The following is a 26346-nucleotide window of genomic DNA, read 5'->3' as shown; positions in this document are numbered from 1 at the left end:
TCTCTCTCTCTCTCTCACACACACACACACACACACAATGTCAGCAGATCTGCTGCTGTTGGGAACGTAGAGTAATAGCAATACTTGTTCAGATGCAGGTTATAAACCTTAAGGAGTGCCAGCCTTCAGTAAATCACTGACGAATACAATAACAGCACTTATAATTCAAATTGAACTGTGAAGGTGACATATCTTTGCACAAAGCTCCTGCATAATATCTGCAGCCTCTCCATTAAATACCGCCCACCAGAAATGGTAACCAAATCCACCGCTTGCATTCTTTTTCTTACAGCTCTAAGATGCACAAACTATATTGACTTGGGTTCCAACCTTACACACACATTGGTAGCAGATCTTTCCTCATCACAACATTAATGACTCGTTCACTCATTCTAATTCCTAGAGAGCTGAATACTCCTCCAATACTCAACTAACTCTGGTTATTCAATAATTGAGTTCTCACTCTCGCCGTGTTGCAATCACACAAATAGAAGTTAGCATGTAGCCAAACCGATAATCTGCATTATTGAAAAATGAATATAAATTAAGTGGCAGCAAGTACCAAACAATGAGAACAAATGAGGCAGCGTGCTGTAATGTTGAATGAATATATTGAACAAATAAGTATACAAGTGATAGCATTAACAAAATAATGAGCCAGCTGCTGTAATGTTGAATAAATTGATACAAATTATGATAAAACCTATAACAAAGGACAATCTGTGGTATTGAATGAATGAATCAAAGTAAGGCTGATAGCGGATAGGATAGTAAGGGACTGAGGTGATTCAACATCACGTGGAGAGTGAATGTGCGGCTTACATATCGTGCAACATTTATCTCAGCAACTCTGCTTATTTAGAATCATTCTTCCCATTAATATCGACACAAGCAACATAGCTATGCAGCAAAGATGTAAGATGACCTCTCCCCAGCCATAAACACGACAAGCTTTTCCTCATAAATGTGCATCTACCAGCAGTTGAGCTTGATTGGACAGGTGGCCTTCCGCTTCTTAGGAGCAAGAGCGGTCAGTTCTTGCAGCCTCTGTGACTGCTGACCTATCAATCGAGAAATTGTGGGGTCTTGCGAGAGGATGATCTGGTATCCATCGCTGTAGTTCTCTAACCCTTCAGGAAACAGCTGCCACACAAGACCCCCTCCACCTGCTCCTCCGCTTAACGCCGATACATATAACACCGTATAGATCGTAGCAAGAAAGCTTTCTCTGTTCTCTGGCTTGTAATCCGGAGCTTTATTGGATATTCCAAACTCCCCTAATAGGAATGGCATTTGGAGGGTCATCGTGCAGTCGGATATGTGGGCTGCCAGCCAGTTTTGTACAAATGAATTGTGTTCCAATACTTTCGCATTAGATCCCAGCCTTCACAGTCGAACGCATTCATATTGGTTAGATAGAGCGGTTTTGATGTGCTTCTAGTAGGTTTTGGGGAAATCTGAGCTATACGAAGAAACAAGTGCAATCAAAGACTTCACAGCTCACCAGGAGTCCGGGTAGCCATGGGCTCCAGCAAAGTCGATACCAGCTACTTGGTGATTTCGCAAAAAATCCGTCCCGACTTGCTGGGCATAATCGTTGGGATTTGCGTAGCTGGCTCTAGCTGGGTCGGAAGGGCCATAGAAACCTTCCGAACCAATTCCCAGAAGATGGTTGCAATCGATTGCTTTAACATACCGTGCCATCTCTTCGACCCACGCCTATATTTTGAGCCCCTTTAGATTTGCAAGTGAAATTTGAAAGCACCCAGAATCATGCGAGTTTGCTGCGTGGCTACTTGTTCCGGAATTCGAATTCCAAAGACAATACCTGAAAGGTGTTTCCAGATGGATCGCTGGTACACCGAGGTTCGTTCATAAGTTCCCATGCCAGAATCGTTGGATCGTCCTTGTAAGCTACTCCAGTGATGGTGTTGATTCTTGTCAGCACCGTCTACACGCCAAAAACAAGGAAAATTCGAAGTCTGGTCAGCAAGCATTTGTTCAGAACCGCATTTTGAACTTCCACATTTGTGCAGTTTGAGTGAAATCGAGGAATGTGAAGGTGTAAGCATAGCAAGGTCACACCTTAACATGGTTCTTATAGAACCCTTTGACAGTGGAATCTGTGAAGAAATCATCCTCGGAGGCAAGGGAGGAGCCAGCATTGCGAGCCCACTGAACGTACTGCGGTTTTCCCCCGTAATCACCCCAGTTGTTGACGAGGGAGAAGATGAGCCGGAGACGCACAAGTCGAGCCTGACTGATGACAAAATCGAGGGCCTGAGGAAGCACAAAATGAGCGAGAAGGCGAAGGAGATCAAAGCTGAATGCGAAGATGGAGGCAAGAAAGGAGGGAAGAGGCAAGAAAGGTGGAAAATGTGCGAAGGGCACCTGGAAGACCTTCTCATCGTAGAGGCCAGGGGAGGTCTGGAGGGCCTGATAAGAGCCATCGTTGAAAGCCCAAGAGCGAACAGAATTGAGGCCAGAAGAGGAGGCTTGCTGGAGAAGAGAAGAGACTTTGGAACGAGTTAGAGGATCAACACTGATTGCCATTAGGAAGTAGGCATTGAAGCCATGCACATACAAGGGATTCCCCTCTACAAAGAACTGATTGCCATTTGTTGAGACAAAGGAGGACGTTAAAGGCCAAGCCATTGATTGCTCTCCTCGAGCCCCCCCTTTCCTCTCATGGCTCCTTTATTGTTGCTGCCTCTCCTTGCTTCAAGCTTTGTCCTTCTTGTTTGGCCTCTCCTTAAGCTTACTTCTCCCTTCCTTGTCCACGTTCTTCGCTTCTCGGCTTCTTCCCCCCACCTTCCTATGCAACCTCCCACCCACCATGCCATCCCTCGAGTGGTCCTCTTGAGAGTGCAGGGAAGCATGTGGCATGTGGCCCTACCCATGGCAGCACTCGATCGGTGGCCACGCCATGTCTCCAACATAGGTCTTCTCTCTACCTCTCACATCCACTCTTCATGAAAGCCTCGCCATTTTGTGCAAATTCATTGCACCTCACCATAAATAGCCAAGGCAACCCAATAAGTGCTACTTTATTCCTCAAATTTCTCCCTCACCAACGATTTGTGTGGAAGGAGTTGAGCCAAGAGAGTGAAGGTGAGTGGAGCAAAGTGAAAAGAGGCGTGAGAGAAGAGTATCAAACCTAAGTCAACTTCATGTTCAAGTGCTTGGCTTGTCACCCTCTTCTACCCACCCTTCACCCCTTCCCATCCTCCAAACTTCCCATTGGAAAAGCTTCATTTTTCATTGAAACTTTCAAATCTACTCAAGCCATGTTGCCATTGACCTTAGGCAGTCTCATGGTATAACTCACATGTGGCCATGACCACATCATGACACATTTTCCTCTTACAATTCCATGTCCTCCCATTTATTAAGGCATTCATGGTCAATGATATATTAGGCATCATATTCACATTAATGCTTTGACTTTATAATATAGTATCCCAAATTACAATGTTCTCACTCATGGCATTGCTCTCACCCATAGTCAATTATATATTGGGCATCACAACCACCCATCTTAATCACCTTAATGCCTTGACTTTACAAATAATATCCACTATGCTCTTAGCATTGCTCTCACTCATCTTAGCCATGGTAAACACTTGGAGAGTGGAACTCTTTACCATAACCTTTCCTAGACTATGGTGTGCTCAAAATCTATGCTATTATTCTGATAAGTAAATTTAACTTGCTAATCACATTCTTGGTGTAATGTTACATGTCAATCAACTTGACTTGCATAATAGAAGCCCATTAGAATATATAATAATTATTTTTCCATGAATATCCAATGTACCTAATTATTTGCTTTTATGGAATATCCCTCCCTTGTAATTCGTGTGACAAACATCCATTTGAAACCTCAAAAAATAAGTGATTGTGAATTGGGGAAAAATAAGCAATGCATAAAGTAAGCGATTATGCCATGAGCAAGGAAATAAGAATGGCACTTTGTATTCAATGAGCCACAAATAAGAATGACACTTGTATTCACATAGTCACAATTAGAAAAGTACATGTACATCTGATTGCAAAACTCACATACTAGATGTTATTAATGTTTATTCCATATTCGTTGAACAAAACATATCACAATTCCTTCTATAGTTATATGTTAATTTGGGAGCTATGAATGCAAACACCTTGGTTTTTACCCTTGTATGCACTACGTAGCGATTGCAACCTACCAATCGAGTGTTGAAGTTCCAATTTTCCAATCCTTGTGTCCATTGGCATCTCCACTTTTTGCCCTCATGAATTATGATTCTGTCATCACTCTCTCCACTGTTGCACCCAAGGATTTAGCTTTTGGTCCTCCGAACACTATTTTTGGAACCATGTTATTATTTGGTGGATTAGCCGATGATGAAGCTTTCTTAACTTGCCTTATTCATTCATCATAGCTTGGAGTTTTTGTCATGTAATGGGCTCCAGATGATTTGATTTTGTGTTTGAATCTAAACGAATCTCAAATTAATTTTCTAGTTGGGGGTTTTCTCCTTCCACGAAGGTCTATATCCAAGCCTACCATTGTTGCAAGTATTCATTCTATCTACCATTGCCATGAGTATTGCCTTTGATGCATCCTCCTCAAATAACACCACCTTGAAAGAATTCCATGTTGGTCATAATGCCACCAATCCTCAAGCTACTCAAAAAGGCATGCAACCCTTGGAGTGAGATCTAAGAGAGGTGGTCTGGATGGATAATTTCCTTCTAATACTTTGTTGACACGTTGAGTGAGTGAGGGAATTATAGATGAATAGATGGTTGCATCAAGGTAACCTATGTGATTGGAATGGTGTTGAAGGAGCACGATAAGCGGACTACACTTTTCTAAGCCCAAAGGACCTACAATGAATTAACTCTGCATGAGTATTGGCAAAGTTCTAAAAACAACAGGGGTTACATAGGGTGAAGGAAATCGAGGCACCTTTGATCAAGGTAAGTGGATGTGAGATCAATTGATCGATAGAGTAGGTGACATTGACTAAATCAAGTAGATACAAAAATAAGTGAGTCAAAATAAATGCTAAGGCATTCCCCAAATGTAGACATGTGGGAGCTAGGCGAATTGAAGTACATGGGATTTGCTCTTGTTCTTTAACATCCCATGGTAAGAGCCCTACAATGGTGACCACAATGTGCGGCTTCTTGGAAAAGCTCTTCATTAGGTGTGCTACATAAAAATGCATGCATTCTCTATGCTATGTCCACTATGGAGCTGCAAAGTGATGTAGAATATCTATCTCAAATGTCTTGTCTCTTCCAAAGGTATAGTACTAACCCCACTTGCTCTCCCCATTAGAACTCGTACATCTTTTTCTTGCTCTATTTATACTTGAGGTGCAGTAAGTTCTATGCACACCTCATAAGGACCCAAATCCTATGGTGGATTTGTTTCACTCATCCAAAGGTATAGTACTTACCCCACTTTAGAAGGGTGGGATCTTCTAGCTTCCTATCCTCCTTAAGTACCATCGCTCCCCCCATTAGAACCCGTACATCTTTTGCTTTCTCTATTTATACTTGAGGTGCAATAAGTTCTATGGGCACCTCATAAGGACCCAAATCCTATGGTGGCCTAGCTTGAGGACTCATTATGACCACGTGGTCATCATTGCAAGAAAGAAAACCATCAAGATCTAGAGGGATTCATTTTGAACACATGGTAATAATGAAGCCCATGGACCTCCCAAGGTTCCTTTATTGCAAATTATCCTTATTGATGACCATATAGTCATAATGTAATTTTTTGGAGCGCTCATTATGACCATGTGATCATTTTAAAAAAGATCAACTACAAGAAATAATCCCATCAAGATGCCTTTGAACCTCCATGGGATAATTTTTGCAAGAAATCCTTGCTAATGGAATGCAAAAAGCCTTAATGAGAGGTTCATGGAGCTCATGACAATCATGTTGTCATTTGGAAGCCCTTGTATCACCACCGACTTCTTTCTTACAATACATCCTTAGTAGCAACCATATCTTTGTAATGAACTTGGTTTGTGTGAGTACCAAGGGGTTTTCAATAAAGATACATTGAAAGAAAGAAGCTTGTGGAGATGTAAGATTTCACGTGGTCACAATTATGCCCTTTAACCTCCGTTGAATCCTTCTTGAAATAAATATTTACTGACAACCATGTAGAAGTAATGCACTTGGTTGGAGGTCTCATAATGGTCATGCGGTCATTAGTAAAGGTCCATTGCAGGAAAGCATCTCATGGAGTCCAAGGGATTCATTATGACCATGTGAGCATAAGGAAGCTTTCAAACCTCCATGTTTGTCTTTTTTGTAATACATCCTCACTACTAGATTGCAAAGGAGATCATCGAGGTTCAAGGAATTTATCACAACCAAGTGGTTATAATGAAGCCCTTGAACCTCCATCAATTTTTTTATTACAATACGTGCTTACTAAAAACCATATTATCACAACAATGATATCGGTTGGAGAAATCATTCAAACATGATTCCCATTGAATATCCATTGCAAAAAGAAGCCTGTGGAGGTCTAAGAGTCTCAATATGACCACAAGGTCATCATGCAAATGGAAGGCCAATGCTCCTTATAGGACAACCAAAAATGATTTGATTACATGAGTACTTAAATGAAAAATATTTTAGTACTATATAGATTGAGGAAGCATGTGGAGTATTGGATGCCTTGGATTGAAAATGACAACAGTGAAAGAGTAGACAAGTCATGGATCTCTCCAGTAATTGATTATAGGAACAAAGTGCTTTCTTGCATCAACAATCCTACTATGATTCACGAAGAACATTTCCATAGATTATGGCCATGGATCCAATGGAAAGATAGCATGTTAAATAATGCTAATGAGGTGAGGTAGTATCTCGAGGTTTTTGCTATTGATGACCTTGAAGATCACTATGTTGGAATAGCCTGCAATAAGCCAAGAGAGGGATTTGATCCTCTTTAAGATGTAAGAATTAACAATATTTTCTTGATACGGCCATGTGATCTTATATGGCCATTTGGATGGGTGTTGTAGTCACATTTGTAGAATAAAATATGTCATCAAAAAAGTGTTAAAAAGTGAGCTTAGGGTATTGAACTCCTGCAGTAAAGGTAGAAGGGTAGGCATTGATGTAGTCAGGTACAAGAATTGTTCAGCCAAGAAATGGCAATCTAGCAAGGAATTTAACTTAACAAGGTGAATACTTGTGAATTCAACTATTTGAAGCTAGAGGACAGAAAAAGCTCCCAATAAGAAATGCAAGTTTAATATACCATGGATTGCTTGCAAGAGACCACAAGCAAGCCTCTAACCTCTAAATGGCTCCCAATAAGAAATGCAAGTTTAAAATACCATGGATTTCTTGCAAGAGACCACAAGCAAGCCTCTAACCTCCAACTGGCAAATTCTATAGAAGATGAGGAGATTGTGTCGATATAAATCATATCCTATAAATTTGAGCATGTAATTTATTATTGCAATGAATGAAGAGAAGTTAGAACTTTGGTCACTATCATTGCCTCCTTTTTTAATTATTATAATTTTTTTAAAATTTATTGTCCAAATGTTTTACATTTGTTGTCAATGTGTTTTACTTGAATACAAAAAAATTAAACTAACTATGAATAATTGTTTTGCTCTTGGTGAAGGAAATACTTTTGTAACAATACTACAATAGCATTGTAAGTAAAGGCCAAGGCATTTTGTAAGAATATTCTTCAAAATGTAGAAATAAATAAATGGATCAAAAGGAAATCATAGTAAGCAATATACATAGACAATGACCATTTTGACCTTTGTGGTTCTACATTGTCATGCATGTGCCTACATACAAGAAAGCATATCATGTACTTAAATTATGGAAGACAATTATGCAAGCCCACAAAAACTCAATAGTAGCCAAAATCTTTTAAAAAAAATGAACCACTTACATGTTTAAATGAAAAGGAAACTCTTAACAATCATGTTGCTGTAAAATTAGTGATGAGGGAACATGAAGACTAGAATTAATATATCATTTCAAGGATCCAATGATGAGAGGAAAAATGAGCTATGATAAAGTGTTAAAATCTATTGCAAAACATCTAATTTAACAAATAGCATAGAGAGGGCTTAGAGTAGTGTTGCATGTCCGATTGACCAAAAAGAGATGATGGTGGATGCTAAAATCATTACTTTGCAACATTGCAACTGCATAAGTATAACGATACTATATAAACACATTATAAGGTCTCGTTTTGTTCATAGTTTCCAAAGTAGATAGTCTCAAAATCATTGGACTTTCTCAACATTCCTAAAAATGATGACATCATGAAATTTGCATCAACTTGTCTTATGAAGCTACTTTGGAATGCAATTTTGCATTAGTTTTTGTGACAATAACAATTGGCTTTTACAAACAAAAATTCTATCATTTATCATAAAGAAATGCCACGTACTAGATGTTGTTGACCATGTGGATATTTACATAAATAGAAAGGTATCTCAAAGAGCAAAATCATTTGCCATTCTAATCATCTCCAATAAATCCTTTTTGGGATGGAAAAATTGTAAGTACTATGAGAAATATACATCTATAGTAAGCCTTGCGGGCCTTTGCGATTAAGAACAAGATGGAGAAAGAAGGAAAGGAGCACTTCTTTGATGCTAGAATCCAACGAATGCTTCTTGCAAATCAAATGATATATGTGTGCTCTTCCATAGAGGCCACCGCGATTCACAGACTTATCCACTCACCCAATTTCTATTTGATGTAGCCATATATGTAATACATATGTGTGCTCTTCCAGAGAGGCCACCTATTCATATCCTTATGTGTAATATCAAGCAATATATATGTGCTCTTCCACAAAGGCCACCTATTAATACGCTTATCCGAGGCTTATCCACTCACCCAATTTCTACCTATTGTAGCCATATATGTAGTACCGCCCTTTAGCATGAATGTACATACAATAATAATCCATAAACCAAGGAACATGTGCCCAATAGCAAAAATTTCACACATCCTTTCCCCCCAAGACCGATGGGTGTACATTCATGCCTGCCATATGTCTTGACTTAACAATTTTGGCCTCGCTCCCTCCATCATAGTTACTATCCTCTTTAGTAATCAAAACATTTTTACAACCATGCAAGATAGCACTCTTGAGCCTCCATCTTTCTAATAGTTCCTACCAGCACAAAAGCATATCCTTTGTGAATACCAAGAGTCTGGAGCACTTCATTTGCGAAACATATTTTGCATCTCAGTTTGAGTACCCATAGGTATTCTTGTATCCACAATGTCTTCAAATAGACAAATAATGTATCAAAACCCACTCCACAATACTTGTGAGCATAGATAAATTCCTCGAAGAGGATAAGGCCTAGCATAGTCATTTGTAGATCTTGCCTAATGTATCAAAATCCATTTAAGTTCCAAGTGTCACACATAAGCATAGAAAAATCTCAAAAATCAAGCTACCAAGAGGCATTAACCCATAGAAGGCTTGGCAGATTCTAATCACCATAAGTGTTGCACATATCTGCTATAACATTCTCAAACAAACCAATATCCTCATCGTGTGCAAAAGAAGTAAAGGCATAAAGACACTCATCACTACCTGAATCTGTCACAACCTCTAGAAAAGAACTTGCATCGTACAATCTATTGAATTCATCCAAAAAAAGACAAGAATAGGATCTGACAGATACATTAATTGACTACTCATCCCCTATGCTTGAGTCTTCTTCTCTAAGGACACCAATATGTACAACTAGACTTGTCCTCGATTATAGGCATCTCACCAAGTTGGCACATCTTTTTCCACTCTATCAACAAACTCACACAAAGCACTCTAATCTTCACCACATGCAATCTCTTCGATTCTAGATTTATGAGGTTCCCTTTCTTTCTCACAATAGGCTTCAGAGTCATGCAACACCACATGAACCTCATGATCATTAATACAATGTACATCACTTAATGCCAAATGGGATACATAATATCCCATAATATCCCTCTCCTAAAAAATGCATATTCCCACATGCATTCAATTCATCATCAAACAAGATAGAGATGCAATCAAATCCTATTAGGTCCTGCTTGCTTAGCTTCCAATCACCACTACAATGCCAAAGAACACATGTAGTCTTTGATACAAGGCAAGCATCATGTCCGATTTCCAAAATCACTAGATCTTGGATCTTCATGAACCAAACTCAATCCCATGCTCCTCTCCATAGCCACATAAGCATCATGATCATTCCATGTATTATCAACATGTAACATAGACTCCATTATATCTTCCTAAAACTAGGTGAATCTAAGTACATCAAATCTATATGGGAATTGGTCATGACCCCAACTTTGCATCATCTATATAATCTCCATAACCATGGCTGGGCACAACACATGTATCATTAGCAACATTCTTATCATCAAAAGAGTCATGAGCGAAAATATTTAGGTAGGGATGATGAGAGATGGGGACAGACACAGGAGGAAAAGGTCCTCCTCCAAATCTAGCCTCAACTCAATGTACACTCGATGTGACACGACCCTCTTTGCATGGATTTGATGCTGACCTCTTCGAGAAGGACGTCTAGTACTTGAAGGTGATTTTGCTTGTGGTGACCTTGCTCACTTCCCACCACTAAAAGACACAAAACTTTCGCCTTCTGTAGAGCATGAGCTAACAAGAGCTGGCACTTTGGTCCCTCAATCTCCAACCTCTAGTAGTGGATTCCCAAATCGTCATTAAGGCCCTTGTATGCAAGCGTCGTCCAAGAATTCTGAGGAGGTCTTTTCACTCCCTCGTTCTCGCATCGTGCTTCTATTCCAACAAAGGTGAACACAATGAATCAATCGAGAAACGCATCTCCTTCAATCAATGATCCTCCCCCAACCAATGGAGACAACTGGGGAACATCAAGAGAACTGGGAGAAGTTATAAACAAGAGTCGAAGGACAGGCTGTATTGATGCAGATGCCTCGAGGGAGAGGTGGCTATTGAGCCAGAAGAAAGAGAGTGTGCAATCGCCCCAATTCCTACTTTCTATGTGGATTGTCATCTCACACAGTTAAAAGTTGCCCTCTAAAGAGGAATAGACCCAAACAAACTCAGGTTCTAGTTCAACAACAGGCCAGTCCCCCCCCAAGCCCACGTGGTCTATCAAAGGCAGACCAAAGAATCAACCTTTAGAGAAAAGTGCAGAAATAGGGACAGATAAGGGATAAGTCAAAGAGACAGAGGAACAGAGGAAGCCTGATACTCAACAAGAGAAAGAGAGAGTTACTTTTCCACTAGCCACCAACAATGCTTTTGAGGCACTCATTGACTAGGAAACAGAGAAATGGATACAGGATGCCCAAATGGAAGAGGCTGAAATTAAACCTGGCTGGTCTAGGGAGTTTGAGGAGGATGTCAAGCAAGTAGATGCCATTATGAGTGAATCAAGCATTGGGGAATTAGAGGAAGAACTTCCTCAAGCCACTACCCTGAACAAGAGAAGGATCTCTCAAGTCAAAGGCTAAAGTGCCCCACCCAAAAGCCCTACCCCCAAGGCAAAAAAGGGGAAGAGTAAGAATGGTAAATAAACCATACACTTTTCTCACACTCAATGTTTATGGGTTAACTGACCCTTGGAGGAGTCAGGGACTAGCCAGTGTGGCTGAGGGATAACTCTTTGTCCCCAACTTTCCTTGTTTTACAAGAGGTTAAAGTAATTAATGACACCTTGGAAAATAGACTAAAAAATGTTGACAATAGAAGAATTTGGTATTATACAAATCATGAGGAAGGTAGAGGAGGCACTACAATTGGGATACTTTCACACTACAAGGATTGTGTCATCAATTGTATGCAGGACTTAAATCACAAATGGATGGCACTATAATGCAAGATGAAAAGGTTTTCTTTTACAGCTGTGTTAGTATATGCCCCAACAAGATCCATGGAAAGATGAGCCACACGGGACTCAAAGATGAATTTGGGGAGTGACTATGTCATTTTGGGGGATTTCAATATGGTGAAGAATTCTAAAGACAGATGGATGCAAAAGGGCTCAATAGTTAGGGGTCCTAAATAAAAAATTTAGGAGGATCTCAAGGAAAACTTGCAAGTTGTTAACATTGGGACACTCAATATATACACATGGTGCAACAGATAGGTAGGCAATCTAAGGAGAGAAGCCAGACTGGACAAAGTGTATATTGCCCAATCTCTGATTTATCAAGCTCTAGAAGTCAAACAATCAACCTTCTCCTCTCTCATCTTGTCAGATCACAAGCCTGTGTTAGCTTGTATTGATTTGGGAAGTGGAAAGAAAGGAAATTCTTGGTTTAAAGCTAACCCATCCTTGTTCAAGCTATAGAATATCCAAAAATATATCTTTTTTTGCATCAGATTCATTTTCATAGGGTTGGCAAGATACTGTAGAAAGTGTCCAGACAATTCTAAAGGAAGCCAAAAAAAATAGAGCTACTATCAGAGCAAGGAGAATGGACAAACTAAAAATTGAGATTGAAATACTAGAACAAACCAAGATTTATTTCAGGGAATGGTGGGCAGGCAAGGTAGACAGACCAACCAAGGAGAATTTCATGAGGATTAGGAAAAAGAGGCGCTAAGAGGAAATTCCTTTACTATAGAAGGAAGATGGAGAAGTGGCCAGAACAGAAGCAGAAAATGTGGACATCATTGTCAGCCATTTCAAGAATCTATTGAGTACAGTGGACACAATGGATGACAAGGTCCCGGAGGCTAGAGACAGGTGTCAATTAGTTAGACAAATCAAATTGTCTAATTTAGACAAAATTCAGCTGGAAAATGATCTCTCCTACAAGAACTTAAAGAGGCAGTCTTTTCAATGGGCTGATGGCCAAACACCTGGATAAGATGGACTTCCTGTAGAATTCTACAAGTTTTTCTGGGACACTTTGGGACCTTCTTTATTGGTTGTTTGGAGAGAGAGTACTAATCAGGGATTTCTTCCAAACCACTTAAATGGAGGGGTAATAAAGCTCATTCCAAAAGAAGGAGACGGATCAGTTCTAAAAAATTGGAGACCCCTCACCATGTTAAATTGCACATATAAGATTTATGCCAAAGCCATTGATTTGAGATTGAGGTGTCAAATGGACAACTGGATTCTGTAGAAACAAAAAGGATTCATAAAGAACAGACATCTTCCGGAGGCAATTATCAACCTATCGGAACGTTGCACACATGCTAAGGAAAGCAAGCAAGAGATTTGTTTAATAAAAATAGACTTTTATAAGGCATATGATGGGCTTAATTGGGAATTTCTGTTACAGTCCCTTAACAACTTGGGACTGGGAACCAAGTTCACCTCTTATAATATCCATAAGACAAGGATGCCCATTGGCTCCTCTCTTATTTGCCATAGCTACAGATTCCTTGGGATGGTTGGTAAAAGACCAAGTGTCAATGGGTGAAATCAATGGCATAGAGCTCCTTCATGAAAGCATCTAGTTAACCAATAATTTGTAGATGATACTACTTTAACCATTAGAAATAGAGATGTAGATATACAAAGAGCTATGGACTATATGGACATCTTGTGTACTGCATCTGGATCCAAAATAAACCACTCAAAAACTGGTTATGCCCTGATATTTGGAGACCCCGAAAATCTTTTGGAGCAGATGGGCTGTAAGAGAATTCCTCATCGACAGATCTTCAACTGTTGGGTATCCCTATGGGTTTCAAAGTTAAGATGAAAGACAGATAGGATTGGTTTCTAGAAAGGTTTTTAAAAAAAGGACTCAGAGGTTTGTAGGCAAACTTAGTAGGGAGAAGCGTAGTACTAAACCATTGTATTTTCCCAATAGCTATCTTCTATCTCTCATGCTGGTGTCCTTCCAGAACAGGTTTTAAAAAATTTATAAGACTTTGCAGATCCTTCTTGTGGAGGGGGAGTGACATAAGAAGAAGAATAGCCAAGGTCAAATGGGCTTTCTGCACCAGACCCAGAAAGGAAGGAGGTTTGGAAGTTATAAATATACAATTGGTAGCATATAAATTAGTAGCCATAAAAGCTATCACTTCTCTTGAAAGTGATTGGGCTAACCTCCTTCTTAGAAACTTCAAGTATGTTCGACCCTACAGGGCCCCCAAATGGAAGGACTATCCCCTTCTCTTAGCCATAGGTAATCCAGAACCCTGCACAACCAAGGGGAGCCAACTTTGGAAAACGCTATGGTGGGCCTTTGAATAGATCAAAAGTCACATTATCCTCTCTAGAAAGGGGAGCTTCATGGCTCTAGATTCAATGTAGGTTTCTACCCTCTTCACCAAACAATAGTTAAGTGATGAGGACTTCCTGAATGCATGGCATTTGTCAAAGAAAGGGTTATCCTATTGGGGAGATGTGTGGGACCAAACCAACTTCAAGTGGAAGACATGGCTTGAGATAAAAAGAGAATTCAGACTCAGCAATGTAGACCAAGAGCTGATTATGAGTAGCATACAGTTGTGGGAGGGAGACATCACCTAGAAAGGGGGCACGGTCCTTAACTTCCCTAGAGAGTTTGGTTGGGTAGGCAATTCATCCCTCTTACCTATCCCCACTCCCTTTGAAGGCAAGAGATTGTGACCAAACTTAATGCTAGATGGAATAGTGCTGATAATGAAAAGAAATGGGGTAATAGATTTGAGCTGATCTGGTATAGAAGAATCCCAGAGATGTCCACTTTGTTATGGCTAATTCTACACAAGGCTGTTTGGACAAACTGCAAGAGCCTTAGGATTGGTAAGGAAGATGGTACATGCAAACACTGTTTTGGTATCAAGGAGGACATTTTCCATTTGTTTATAGCTTGCCCCAGAGCAAGAAAGCTATGGAAACTCGTGCAGTTAAGGATAGGGGAACCAATAAACTGGAGGTCTATTCTTTTGGGAGATGCACTCAAACTTCCTTATGCTACATGGGTTCACATCAGGGCACATGCATTATGGTTTATTTTGATTTCCAAAAATGCTTGTCAATTCAATGAAGAGGTCATGCATGCTGATCAGATATTTTTCAATTGGTATGAAAGATATTCTCTTACTAACTAAACACTATTTTCTGTGGTCCAAGACAAGTTCTTGTTGGACCAAGAGTTTCATAATTATAATGATCAGGTCTCACAACTGCAGGCAGAGCTTGAAGACCATATTAAGGATGTAGGGAGGTGTATCGATTCAAGAGTTGATCTACAAGCATAACTCCTACCATCTCTATTCCTTGTTAAATCAAAACCCTGTGTTTAAAGAGCCCTCTCTGGCACATCCATCCTCTGTCAGACTATCCCTCTGTTACCAGGTCAACTGCAGCAAGTTTTGCTACCAGGTCAATTGTAGCCTTTTTTGTTGCCAGGTCAACTACAGCAAGTTTTGTTACCAGATCAATTGCAGCCTTCTTTGGTATCAGGTCAACTGCAGCAAGTCTTGCTTTTTTTGGGTTGACAAGGAGGCAACACTACTAATCAGATAGTGAATTTGAGTTTTGGTTCCTCTCCTTTATGGCTACTAGATCTTTTGTTTCTCCCCTCTGAGCACTGGATTTTTTGTATGCCAGCTAGATATTCCACTTTAGAGGAGATTATTCTGTCCACTGTGAACTTCATTGTACAAATCATGTGATTATAATATAATCAACTATTTCTCTGCCCAAAAAAGAAGAAGTCATGAGCAAGTACTGCATCCAAGGACATACTAGCATCGACATCATAGGCATCTCACAAAGATCAGGATCATACTCACTTCACTAAAGGTGTTGATGATTATGTCAACCATTGGGACTTTATCACATAGCTCACATCAATGGCTACCACCTTTGCATGTATGCTCCTTCTTCTCTTTGTGCACAAGCGCTTACTGCATTGTTCCATTCTCTACATACCTTGGAGATAGAGAGATTAACTAGTAAAAAGTTATGTTAGCTATTCTTGACTTCAAGTCTAGTACTAATTCATATGGGCCAATACCTTGTGTCAAAGCTATATCCTCTTGCATAACTTCCTCTTTGATGTCTTTACATGCTTGGATTTGGTTCGCTCCTCAATATCCGCATCCTAGCTTAAGGAAGTCTCAGCTACCTTCCCTTTTATGCTCCTCATCCATTTATCCATCATGCCCTTGGGTTTCTCTTCTTCATTATACCAACTACCTCATGTCTTAGTAAAAATGCTATTGCTAATCCTATATTAGCAATTAGAAATTTCTTACTCCTTCCAATGTGAGCAATTTGCCCACACATGTCCTTGCTCCTAGCATTCAAAGAAAGTGACATTTTCCATGCCTTGTATTCTCTCAACAATTGTTGGTAATGGATTTCTCTGATCCTCATCTTCTACCACATGAAGTCTAAGATCTCTAAATTTTGAAACCACACGATCAAGGCTTCCTTGATTCTTCGATTCTCCCTTTGATGTTGTGACCATTTGTAGGCTCTCTTGATTCTCTTTAGCAAAAGATTTCTCAAATGCCTCTTGATACAACTTTGGACATTTCATTGAGGCCTTTGACTTCAAAACTAGTTCTAATCTAGCCACAAACTTGCTCATCTACAAGTGCTTAACTCTAGGAAGAGGCCTCTCATTGGCTCCTTGCACCTATCAAAGAAAGTCTCAACATATTGGCCAAACAATTCTCAATAGCATCAATCCATGCTAGACACCAACTCACCACCTTGCTCCTTGAACACTTCAATTGCTACAATAGATTCTCTATACCTCTTACACACCTAAAGCTTCTATTAGCATAGTCGAGAATTGCATCCTATCATTCTTAATGTCATCTACAAGGTTTTAATACCAACTAAGAGTTGGCCCTTACCAAGTGAGGGCTGATCCGGTTTAGCAAGATCTCATGCCTTTGGTCTAGTTTTCAAGTGTTGGTGTGATTGAATTCCCATAGATATGCCGTTGGGTTACTCTCATGCTTTTTATAGAAGGTTAGTACATCCATTAAACACTAGTCCTTAGCTCTTTATCTTGTTTCCAAACAACAAAATCTTTGTATTACAACAATTACAATGGACATACCTTCAATTTATATCCCAGAAAGGAGGTGTATATCCTCTATATATCTTTAGGCTTGTATATGATGTGCATATATCAAAGAAAAAGCTTGCATATATTTATCTCATCATTCTCAAGCAAAATTTCATGTCTCATCTTGTTAGGAGTGTAAAGTACAGAATTTAAGCCTACATAAAAATTAGAGCTAAATCATAAATTTTGAATTTTATAGTAGAGCATAGTCATGATTTTACTTAAAATTGTTAGAAAAGTCATGTTTTATAACTTCACATGGGATCTTCTACCAAAAAGTGATGCACACAATAGTGGACTTGATTTTTTGGGGGGTTATAGAAGTCGACTTGCTTTGTGGGATACCTCTATAGCCCATACTTGGTGTCTCCACCAAAAAGGATGTGAGAGAAAAGATGAATCATGAAGCTACATCAAGATGGAGAAAAAAGGAAAGAAATGCTTCTTCAATACTAGAATCCAAAATACTCCTTATGAATCAATATGTGTGCTCTTATGCAACTAAGAACTACGATATGTGCACAAAGTTTCCATCTCCCTGTGATATCTCTCTCTCTCTCTCTCACACACACACTCTCTCTATCTCTTTCTCTCTCTTATACAACATGATAATCTCAATAGACAATGAGGCTTAATACATAGAGAGAACATGAATCGTAGGAGAGGCATCCAACAACAACAACAACATGATATACTCAATAAACAATGAGGCTTAATACAAAGAGAACATGAATCATAGGAGAGGCATCCAAAGAGAGAGAGAGAGAGAGAGAGAGAGAGAGAGAGAGAGAGAGAGAGAGAGAGAGAGAGAGAGAGAGAGAGAGAGAGAGAGAGAGAGAGAGAGAGAGAGAGAGAGAGAGAGAGAGAGCACCAGTTAGTGGGTAACACTGTGCAATGTTTAGATACCTTCTATAGATCCTCAGACTCATGAACTAACCACAACAGAACCTGGGTTCATGGAACAAGGAATCCTCATGATATTTCTACTAGATATACCATGCAAGTTGTTAAAAGTGTTGTGAGATATTTAGATTATTAAGCATACCTATAGGTTTCAAGTGCATTTCCGAGGATAGGTGGGATTGGGTAGTGTGAAAAATTAAGGGTAAGATAGCGAGGTGGCAAGGTCTTTAGCCCACTTGAGCTAGAAGAAAAAGCATTCTAAACCATTTTATGTATTCCTCTTTGATCTACTTCATCTTGTACTATACTCGTCAAAGATGGGATTTGCTTAGATTAACTCATCATTTAAGACTTTTCTTTGGGAGGGAAACTAGGATAGAGGAAGGCTGCCAAAGGTTAATGGACATTTTTCATGATGTTAAAGAAATTGGGAGGATTGGGGATACTTAATATAGAAAAATCCTACACTAGATTCATGGGCTAGTGGGAGGCTTAAAGTTTTCTAAGAGACAAATTATATTTGGTCAAAATTAGTCTAAGAAAAATCCTCTACTAGATTCATGGGCTAATGGGAGGATTAAAGATGTCTAAGAGAGATTCTATTTGGTCAACAATAGTAAAAAAAACTTAATGAGTTTCAAACCAATACAATGTAGATATTGGAAACATTTCCCGGAAGCCTCTATCATGTTTGGCAAAAGAACCATGCATCTCAAAAGGATCTGAGCTATGGAAAGCAATGTCAATGTCTTGGGAGACACTTGGGTCACACCTTCTCTAGAAAGTTTTCTCCAAAAAAATGGGAACTTTCTCTAGCATAGACTCAATTCAATTATTTAGGGAAACACACCTTTAAAGGATGTGTAGTGAATGGGGCACTATGGTTAAATGAGAGGGGTGGTAAGATGACTTGCATCCAAAAACTTATCTTGCAACAAATTCACATTTCTTTTATTCCAAATATTCCATAGTGCATGACTTTTGATGCATGTCCAATTCTCTTTGATTGTGGTGGGCACATCCCCCAATAGGATATATGCATATTTAAAGGGAATAGAGCAAATATGAGCCTTGACAATTTTGCAAACATAAAGAGATTGATCATAGATGTGTCCCAAGGCATCTTTTGCACTTCCCAACTCCTTGTCTAGTCATCTTGGCTTTACTTGCTATCCACATTTATTTGTATACAATAGATAGGAATGCTTTTCTAGTATTGACCTTATCCATATTCTTTTAAATTTGTTTGACTATATTCTGAGAGAATTTGTCCGAGTTAGATGGTCCACTAGATCCTTGGAGTATTTAGAGTTTCCTTTTCTCAACCCATGGGTGAGGGTTGTTGTCTACCCCCCATCCAAGTTGAGGTCTTTCTATCCCAAAGACTCCTTCGTTTTTGTATTAACACGAGGTCATGCTAGATTCAACTTATATATCCTCTACAATTCACTATCCTTAATTTATCTATGTTTATGTCTGCAAGTGCATACATGCTCGAAGTGAGAATCTGGAGTACTATGAACACTTGGTCCATGAGGTATATAACTGCCTCAAAAAAGATGACACTGGCTAGATGCCATGTGGATTTGGCTAGTTCCACATTCTACTGGATGTATTGTGGAGATGCTATTTGATATTTCTTTTGAAGACCCAACACAACGAAATGGAGATCCCCAAGGGGACAATTGGTAGAAAGATGTCCAAGATGGATTGGATCAGCAGGGTATTGTCCAAAACACAGTTATGCCCAAGCTAGTTTAGCTTTTTGGCCTACTTGGAGTTTTCACTTCAGAAGGAAAATTTAGAAATTTGAAAGTAATTCCTTTTACTGCGGGGTGTACATGTGTGCATGGCTTTTTAGGATTAGTCCATGTTTCACTTTCTATTTTCTTCCATATAATCTCTCTCTCTCTCTCTCTCTCTCTCTCTCTATCTCTCTCAGTTTTCCTCCCTCTTTTCCATGCTATGCATCCAATTCATGTTCTTTTTTTATCTTGGGTAGGTCTTATGAATGGTATTCATCATTCATCTTGTTACTTTGGAGATGTTGTTCTGTGATCTTGTTGTGCTTTCAAATTGTTACTAGATGCTCTATACAGGGGAGAGAAAAGATTGATGTAAGCAAAGTTACTTTTGATACTTTAATGTAAACCCACAATTTACACACAAAAAAGAATGTTGTAAGACTAAAAGCCAGCCTTTTTTTATAAAAGAGTGTTCTATGATTTTTTAAAAAAATGTTGTATGACTAAAAGGCTACCCTTTTTCCATAAATATAAATTTGTTACAAACATGAATTTTTGTTGAATGCATGTGATAGTCATATTTTTCACTTCATGGCGGAGATTTTTGGCAATTAGATTGGTGGTTTTTGCAAGATATATGAGGCATATATGGATTTGAAGTAGAGATATGAGGCATATAAGGATTTGAAGTTAGGACCAATTGTGACATACAAGCATATTGATAATGTAAACTAGTGTGAAACTTCTGGCAATACATAGTGTAGGCATTCTTTTCAATGTATGGTATTTTAGATTGGAATGAGGTATGAAAACTTGCTATTGATGTGTTAAGTAGAAACTTCACTTTGCACAATGCATGATACCAAACCTTTCAACACAATGGATCATTAAGGTTGCATGTCTAGTAAGGATTAGTAGGATTTTAAGTAACATGGATTGATGGATCTACATCCTTACATGACTCACATTACGTTGGTAGAATATGATATCCATTTATGTAGTATGGTTTGGTTGAGTGCATATTTACTTTAAGTCCACAACTCCATCCTGTATCCTTGCATATGCTATGCCTACTTCATTAAAAGATGTAAACCACTTACAACAATTCATAAAACATGATAAAATTTAAAAAATCTTTATAGTATGTTTGTGTCACTCACTTTGTGCATCTTACACCAATGGCCTTAGGCCTCTCGTAACACCTCCAATATGAGCCTACAAAGTACACGAATTAAGTTTAGAAGTAAACTTACTATATATATTGTTAGATATAAGTATCAATACTCTTTAAATGATAAAAATAGGACTAACTAAAATAATAGCATTGTTTTACTGAATTCCTAGAATAGGAAGTATCAAACTATCAAAACAAAAATAGACTTAGAATTCTTCCGATAGGAACTTTATTACTGTCAAAAGTAAAATAGAATTAGAAGTATATTAATAGAGGGAATACTAAAGGAACAAATAAAAGCTAGCATGAAACCATATAGTATTTAAAGGTGGAAATTCTACCAAGTCAAAAGAAATAATACGTTTTCATCTAGTACAATTATATATATATATATATAGTTTGTGTGTGTGTGTGTGTGTGTGTGTGTGAGAGAGAGAGAGAGAGAGAGAGAGAGAGAGAGAGAGAGCTAAAAAGCAAAAGGCAAGAGAGAGAGAAATTTGCACTCCATTCTATCCATATTCATCATAAACCTCCCCCCCCCTCCTGCCCCCTTCTCCGTGCATAAGACACAACTTTATGTGATTGCTGTCATAGCTAAATGAAAGGATGGACTTTTGTGAACTAGCTCTGATGATGCTTATAGAAACCACATCATGCAATAAGGCTATGAATATATCAAGAATCATATTTTTCAAAAAACGTGAAGCTTGATGGAGTTGTCCCTGAAGGTTTTTGCGCACACTTAATGAGTGGATCTAAAATACATGCATTTAAATTCTTGAAACAGAAACTTGGTTCTTGGGTCAATGAGATAACTCCTAACTCATCCAATGATGCGCTCTAGACTAGCCATATAATTTGCACATTTGCCTTCCTAACTCTTATTTAAATACTAATAGAGAAAAACATATGATTGCCTCATGCTTATTTAAAGGTTTCTCACATGATATTAAGAGGAGCCGTAGTTTTGACTTTGCGATCAAATTATTGAGTCATTCACTACTTGAGAAAGGAACTTGAGATGTATGTATCATAAATGGACTAAAGGTGCCATTTTAGGAATTTGAGTTTGACATGCTCGTAGATTTTTATAGTGTAAGAAATGGAAATGTAATTTCATTAATCAATTGGGTTTTGGATTGATGGGAAGGTTGCAAACATGTGGATTGATGGGAAGGTTGCAAGCATGTGGATTGATTCGAATACTTAAGGTGAGGACACTTTTACAAAGTGGCATTGAAAGATCATTATTGTTGTCCTACATACATCAGACAATGCACATATTGGGATGTGAACCATTCTTTTCGTCTTTAAATTTAAGGGATAATGCTCCATGGAAAGAATCCTCATGTTTAGTGGGGTCTCCTTGCATGTCGTTGATAACTACCTGCTTGGTTGAGGAAAGGGGAATTTCAAATCGTGGAATTGTAGTGTGTGTGCAAGTGCTCACAAAAGCTCAAAGGTGGACATGGTCAAACTAGTAGGACATTTGTTTAATGCGGAGGTAAGAACAAAGGAGTCATGGACCACTTTATTTGAATAGAGGGTTGATTACATGCCTTTTATGAATGCCCAAGGGGTAGTGTGCAAGAGGCGAGCACCAAGGTCATAGGTTGGCATGGTAGCTTTCCCTTGTGTGATTGGAAGCCTTTTTCCTAAGATGGTGACTTGTAGGAGGAAAACCGGGTTTGGTGAGGTCCATGATGTTATAGGGAGTCATTTGGGGAAATCCCTACAAAATTGTGGGCACACCTACGGTGTGCTAAGTCTCTAAACACCTTAAGGGGGGTTACACACCACCTTGTGCCTACCCAAGCTTGGGCGTGCATCGGTAGTGTATGGATTACACACCAAGCCGGCAAGATAAGACTAAAAGAGACCTCCATTTATTACAAGCATAAGAAAGCACACCTATTGTTTAGGTTGAGGGAGTTGTGATTGGGAGGTGCGAATTCAAATCCTCTTGTCAAAGGTTGGGTGGGCTATGGGTGGGGGGTAGTGCCGACCTAAGACAATGGAGGCACCCCTTTTTTCACACGACAAATTGTGCCTTGCCACATGGATGCCATGTAAGAGAACATTACTTCATTAGCTTGGGCGGGTGTTGATGTGTAACCACCCTAAGAGCAAGTCCCCATGCATTGGGGTTCTAGACATTTTGAGCTTGGATGCATGAGCAACTCATTCTAGGGGTTCGATCGACCTTTGGCACGTAGAGATCTCTACTCTTTGCTTTCTACCCCAAAAACAGGAGAGGTATTGGTTGCATTGTCAGTGAGTAGCTGTCTTCTTGCCATGGTGATTGGTCTATCCTTTTATTGTAGATTGCTATCACTAGTATGCATACTTGTTACTAGTAGTTATGGTGCACTTTCATGGAAAATTGATATGGCTAGCGTGAGAGGTCATTTGTCAATGCATAGAGGAAATACACATAGAATGCCAAAGTATGATGTATTTCCCGTGTTTACTCTTCAAGGTCAATGCTAGCAGAACCCGAGATTTTCAAATAAGTGCCACGCATCTTAACATTTCCCAACGCTACACTATATTGTGTTAAGACTTAGTGATCCGCAAGTGTACGATGACTGCTTTCTAGTGTGCTAGACGATGGGCACCTAGGTGAGACGTTGTGACAGATATTCACCTCTGCATGGGCATGCAAAAAGCATCAGGCAAATAAGATCACCCACCCATTTGAGTTGATGGAGGGGCATCCCACCATCGCGCTACTTGCAAGCAGAATTTGATTGTGGAGTGGGGTCCATAGGGGAGGGGCAAGGTGGAACATTGGGAAGGAAGGAGAGGGCGAATCTAGGCGGCGGAAGAGAATGAGAGGTGAGGGACCCCGAAGAAAGGGGTGAGAGCAAAGGGAAAGAGGAGCAAGAGAGTAGTACATGATGCAGTGGCAGAGGCAGAGCCTGCTGATCCTGAGGCTTGGCCTTTGCAGGTGCCTTTTAGCGAAGTTGCCTATCTTTGAATGGAGTCCATGGAGTCCTCTGCCATCTGAAAGCCTCTGCCATCGCCACCTCCCCTGCTCCTCTAACTCTCCACTCACACCCATCCCGTCCCTTCTCCCTCCCCTGCCTCTCCCTCATCTTTAGAGAGATTCTCTTTAGCCTTGCATCTTCCCTTTCCTTCCTCCTCCTCCTCCTCCTCCTCTGCCTCCCTCCACATGTTTAGATCTTCGTCCTTGCCTCTTTCATCAAGCCCCGCCGCACCTCTTGCATGTTGCTACTCCTTTTCCTCTTCCTGAGCAACCTCCCTCAGCTCGGTGCCTGATTTCTCCCTGCTCTGATCTCTTGTTTCAGGTAGCGGCGCCTGCAGTACGCGGTTGAATTAGTGATACGAGCCATCTGCCTGCCCTGGTTTACGGCTGGCAAGTTGTTCAAGCTGGAGATGTAACTAAGAATGCTTTTGCCTTCTGATCTGGCCGTTGCCCGCTTCCCCCGGGCTCCTTCCGAGAGAGTCCCAGTGGCAAGGTCCTCCTGTGGGTGCTAGAGAATCTAATAGAGATGCAGGCGCGGCGTAGACCGTGCTTACACTCGCGCTCTTGCATTTGTGGCAATGGGTTTGTGAGTGAGGAAGCGCTCCGCCTGGTTATCAAGACTACCAACTGGAATCCGTACCTAATCGTTTCCACATCGTGTGTCTGCCGATGGTTCCGAGATTTTGCCAAGCGCGTGCTGTGGAAAGAGTTTTGTTTGTCAAGGGGTCCTAGGATGGTTCCGGATTTAGCGAATGGGCAACATCGCATCGAAGGTGGTTGGGATGCTCTGGGGAGGCTTATGGTCTATTGTGCAGGGTGTCGTGAGTCCAGGAACGTGCGTTCAAGAACAGTTCCAGGTCATTTTGCTCGGACAACAAGGTTTTCCAAGACATCCGGCCGCAGCTTTCTTGTGCCACAGTGCAGAGCTGATATTCTTTACATCAGTGATCCGTGTGAACATCTAGTAAAAAATGGGGAAGATGATATAGGTCTTTTTAGGGGTATATTCAGGTCATTCTCAACGTCTGCAACGAAGAAGTTCCTAATCGAGCGAGGTGTGATACTTGAGCCCAAACAGACATGTCCTTACTGTTTTGCTAAGGTCTGGAGTATGTTTCAAGCAAAGCTAATCCCCGCAAGCGCCCTGAGAAGATTAGGAGCTTATGGTGATATTGAATATTTTGTATGTCTCAATGGGCATCTGCATGGCCGGTGCTCCCTTCTCCATCTTTCAGAGTCGGATGTTTCTTCTGAAGAAGATTGAGTTAGTGCTGATGTTTGGGCTGAAGGAGATGGGAGTTATCGAGTGCCGTCTCATGTGTCTGCTGCAGAAATGCAATTTCATGTGTCTACTGCAGAAATGCAATTCGTCATTCCAGTTTGCCCCTGCTTTCCAAGTCCAGTCCGATTGACTTTCCCATCAATCTCACTGGCTTGTGCATGCGCTAACTCTTACAGTGACTTTCTCCTGTAAAATGGTTTTGCATCTCCTTGGAAGTTCTGCATCACGATCTTCTAATATAAATTGCACCTCGATTTACTGAGTTTTCTGGTTCATTGAGTCTCTGAAATCAGTATAGTGGTGAGACATACCCTGGGTTCAACATGGAAATCGTCTTGAAAAATCTAGTGCTGATGGGCATAACATCTTTACTGATTCACAATGAAAAGTCAGGTGAATCCTGAGAGCTGAGTTCCAAGCAAGGCTGGACGTCTGCCAAATCCCAGAATCTTAGCTTTAACACATTCTGGGAGAACCGTGCCTAAGAAGGAATTTGTATGCTGCCCACATGGCGAGATGAACAATTGGGTCCCTTGTTTGCAAATGTTGTGAAAGGTGGTAAAGAATGAGGCATCCGGCAGTAATGGTCCAAGGATGATATCTATATTGCAAAGCTATAAGTTCGTTTCCCTCAAGGTAGAACTACTTGCAATTGACCTATTTTCAAGCCAAGGGAAATTTTTTCCCTCCCCTTCCATCCTCTTCCCTTTCCAGTTCCTTCCCTTCCATCCCTCTCTCCCTTCCCCTAGTGGAACGTGATCTTTCTCCTGCACGTGGATGCATCAGAATATGCAATTGGTATTATATTGGCATATCCAAGTGGTAGACTAGACTACCTAGTTTGCTATGCTATTTGGTTGATAATGCCATTTGAGTGCAGCTTTAGCACCACAAAGTGTGAAGACCTTGGGATGTTTTGAGGTGTCAGAAATTTAGGCATTATTTGCTTGGCAACACATTTATTTTCTATGTGGATCACCAAGCATTGTTATGTTTAATCAACAAAACAATGATTTGGGGACATTTGATGAGATGGATGCTATTGCTACGCAATTTAATTTCAAGATCATCCACTAGGTAAATATTGTGGAGGAGCAACTTGCTTATTGCAATTGCCTACGTCAAATGAAAACCTAGTGACAATTGAGCTCTCATATGCCCATTTGTTTGATGTGGATTTTTTTGAAGTATGAAGAAATAT

General features: G+C 40.0%; 2 protein-coding genes across 3 annotated transcripts; one reads left to right on the top strand and one right to left on the bottom strand.

The window, feature by feature from the left end:
- Positions 1-632: 632 nt before the first annotated feature.
- Positions 633-2700, bottom strand: LOC147888803 (mannan endo-1,4-beta-mannosidase 8-like). 2 transcript variants are annotated; one of them, XM_087392411.1, is made up of 5 exons: positions 2392-2700; positions 2086-2280; positions 1829-1951; positions 1505-1719; positions 633-1384 (listed from the first exon to the last, which is right to left on the bottom strand). In XM_087392411.1, exons 1-5 carry the CDS (start codon positions 2653-2655, stop codon positions 973-975), a joined length of 1209 nt encoding a protein of 402 aa, XP_087248537.1. In that variant the 5' UTR covers positions 2656-2700; the 3' UTR covers positions 633-972. The 2 variants fall into 2 exon arrangements, with proteins under 2 accessions (XP_087248537.1, XP_087248538.1); XM_087392412.1 differs by having other exon boundaries at positions 2086-2260; positions 2392-2589.
- A 21133-nt stretch (positions 2701-23833) lies between these two features.
- Positions 23834-25879, top strand: EDL2 (EID1-like 2). The gene has a single exon (XM_087393007.1). It carries the CDS (start codon positions 24390-24392, stop codon positions 25125-25127), a length of 738 nt encoding a protein of 245 aa, XP_087249133.1. The 5' UTR covers positions 23834-24389; the 3' UTR covers positions 25128-25879.
- The last annotated feature ends 467 nt before the right edge of the window (positions 25880-26346 follow it).

Source organism: Dipteris shenzhenensis, chromosome 21 (assembly GCF_047967505.1).
Source record: "Dipteris shenzhenensis isolate YYH24624 ecotype China chromosome 21, Dip_SZ_1.0, whole genome shotgun sequence".
In the NCBI taxonomy this organism is placed as follows: Eukaryota; Viridiplantae; Streptophyta; class Polypodiopsida; order Gleicheniales; family Dipteridaceae; genus Dipteris; species Dipteris shenzhenensis.
This window is presented reverse-complemented; position numbering and strand designations above follow the sequence as displayed.

Coding starts and splice junctions, on each gene's coding strand:
- LOC147888803 (XM_087392411.1), bottom strand. CDS start 2,655: ATGGCTTGGCCTTTAACGTCCTCCTTTGTCTCAACAAATGGCAATCAG. Junction 2,281..2,391: donor ACGATGAGAAGGTCTTCCAG/GTGCCCTTCGCA, acceptor GTGCTTCCTCAG/GCCCTCGATTTTGTCATCAG. Junction 1,720..1,828: donor CATCTGGAAACACCTTTCAG/GTATTGTCTTTG, acceptor CTCAAAATATAG/GCGTGGGTCGAAGAGATGGC.
- EDL2 (XM_087393007.1), top strand. CDS start 24,390: ATGCAGGCGCGGCGTAGACCGTGCTTACACTCGCGCTCTTGCATTTGT.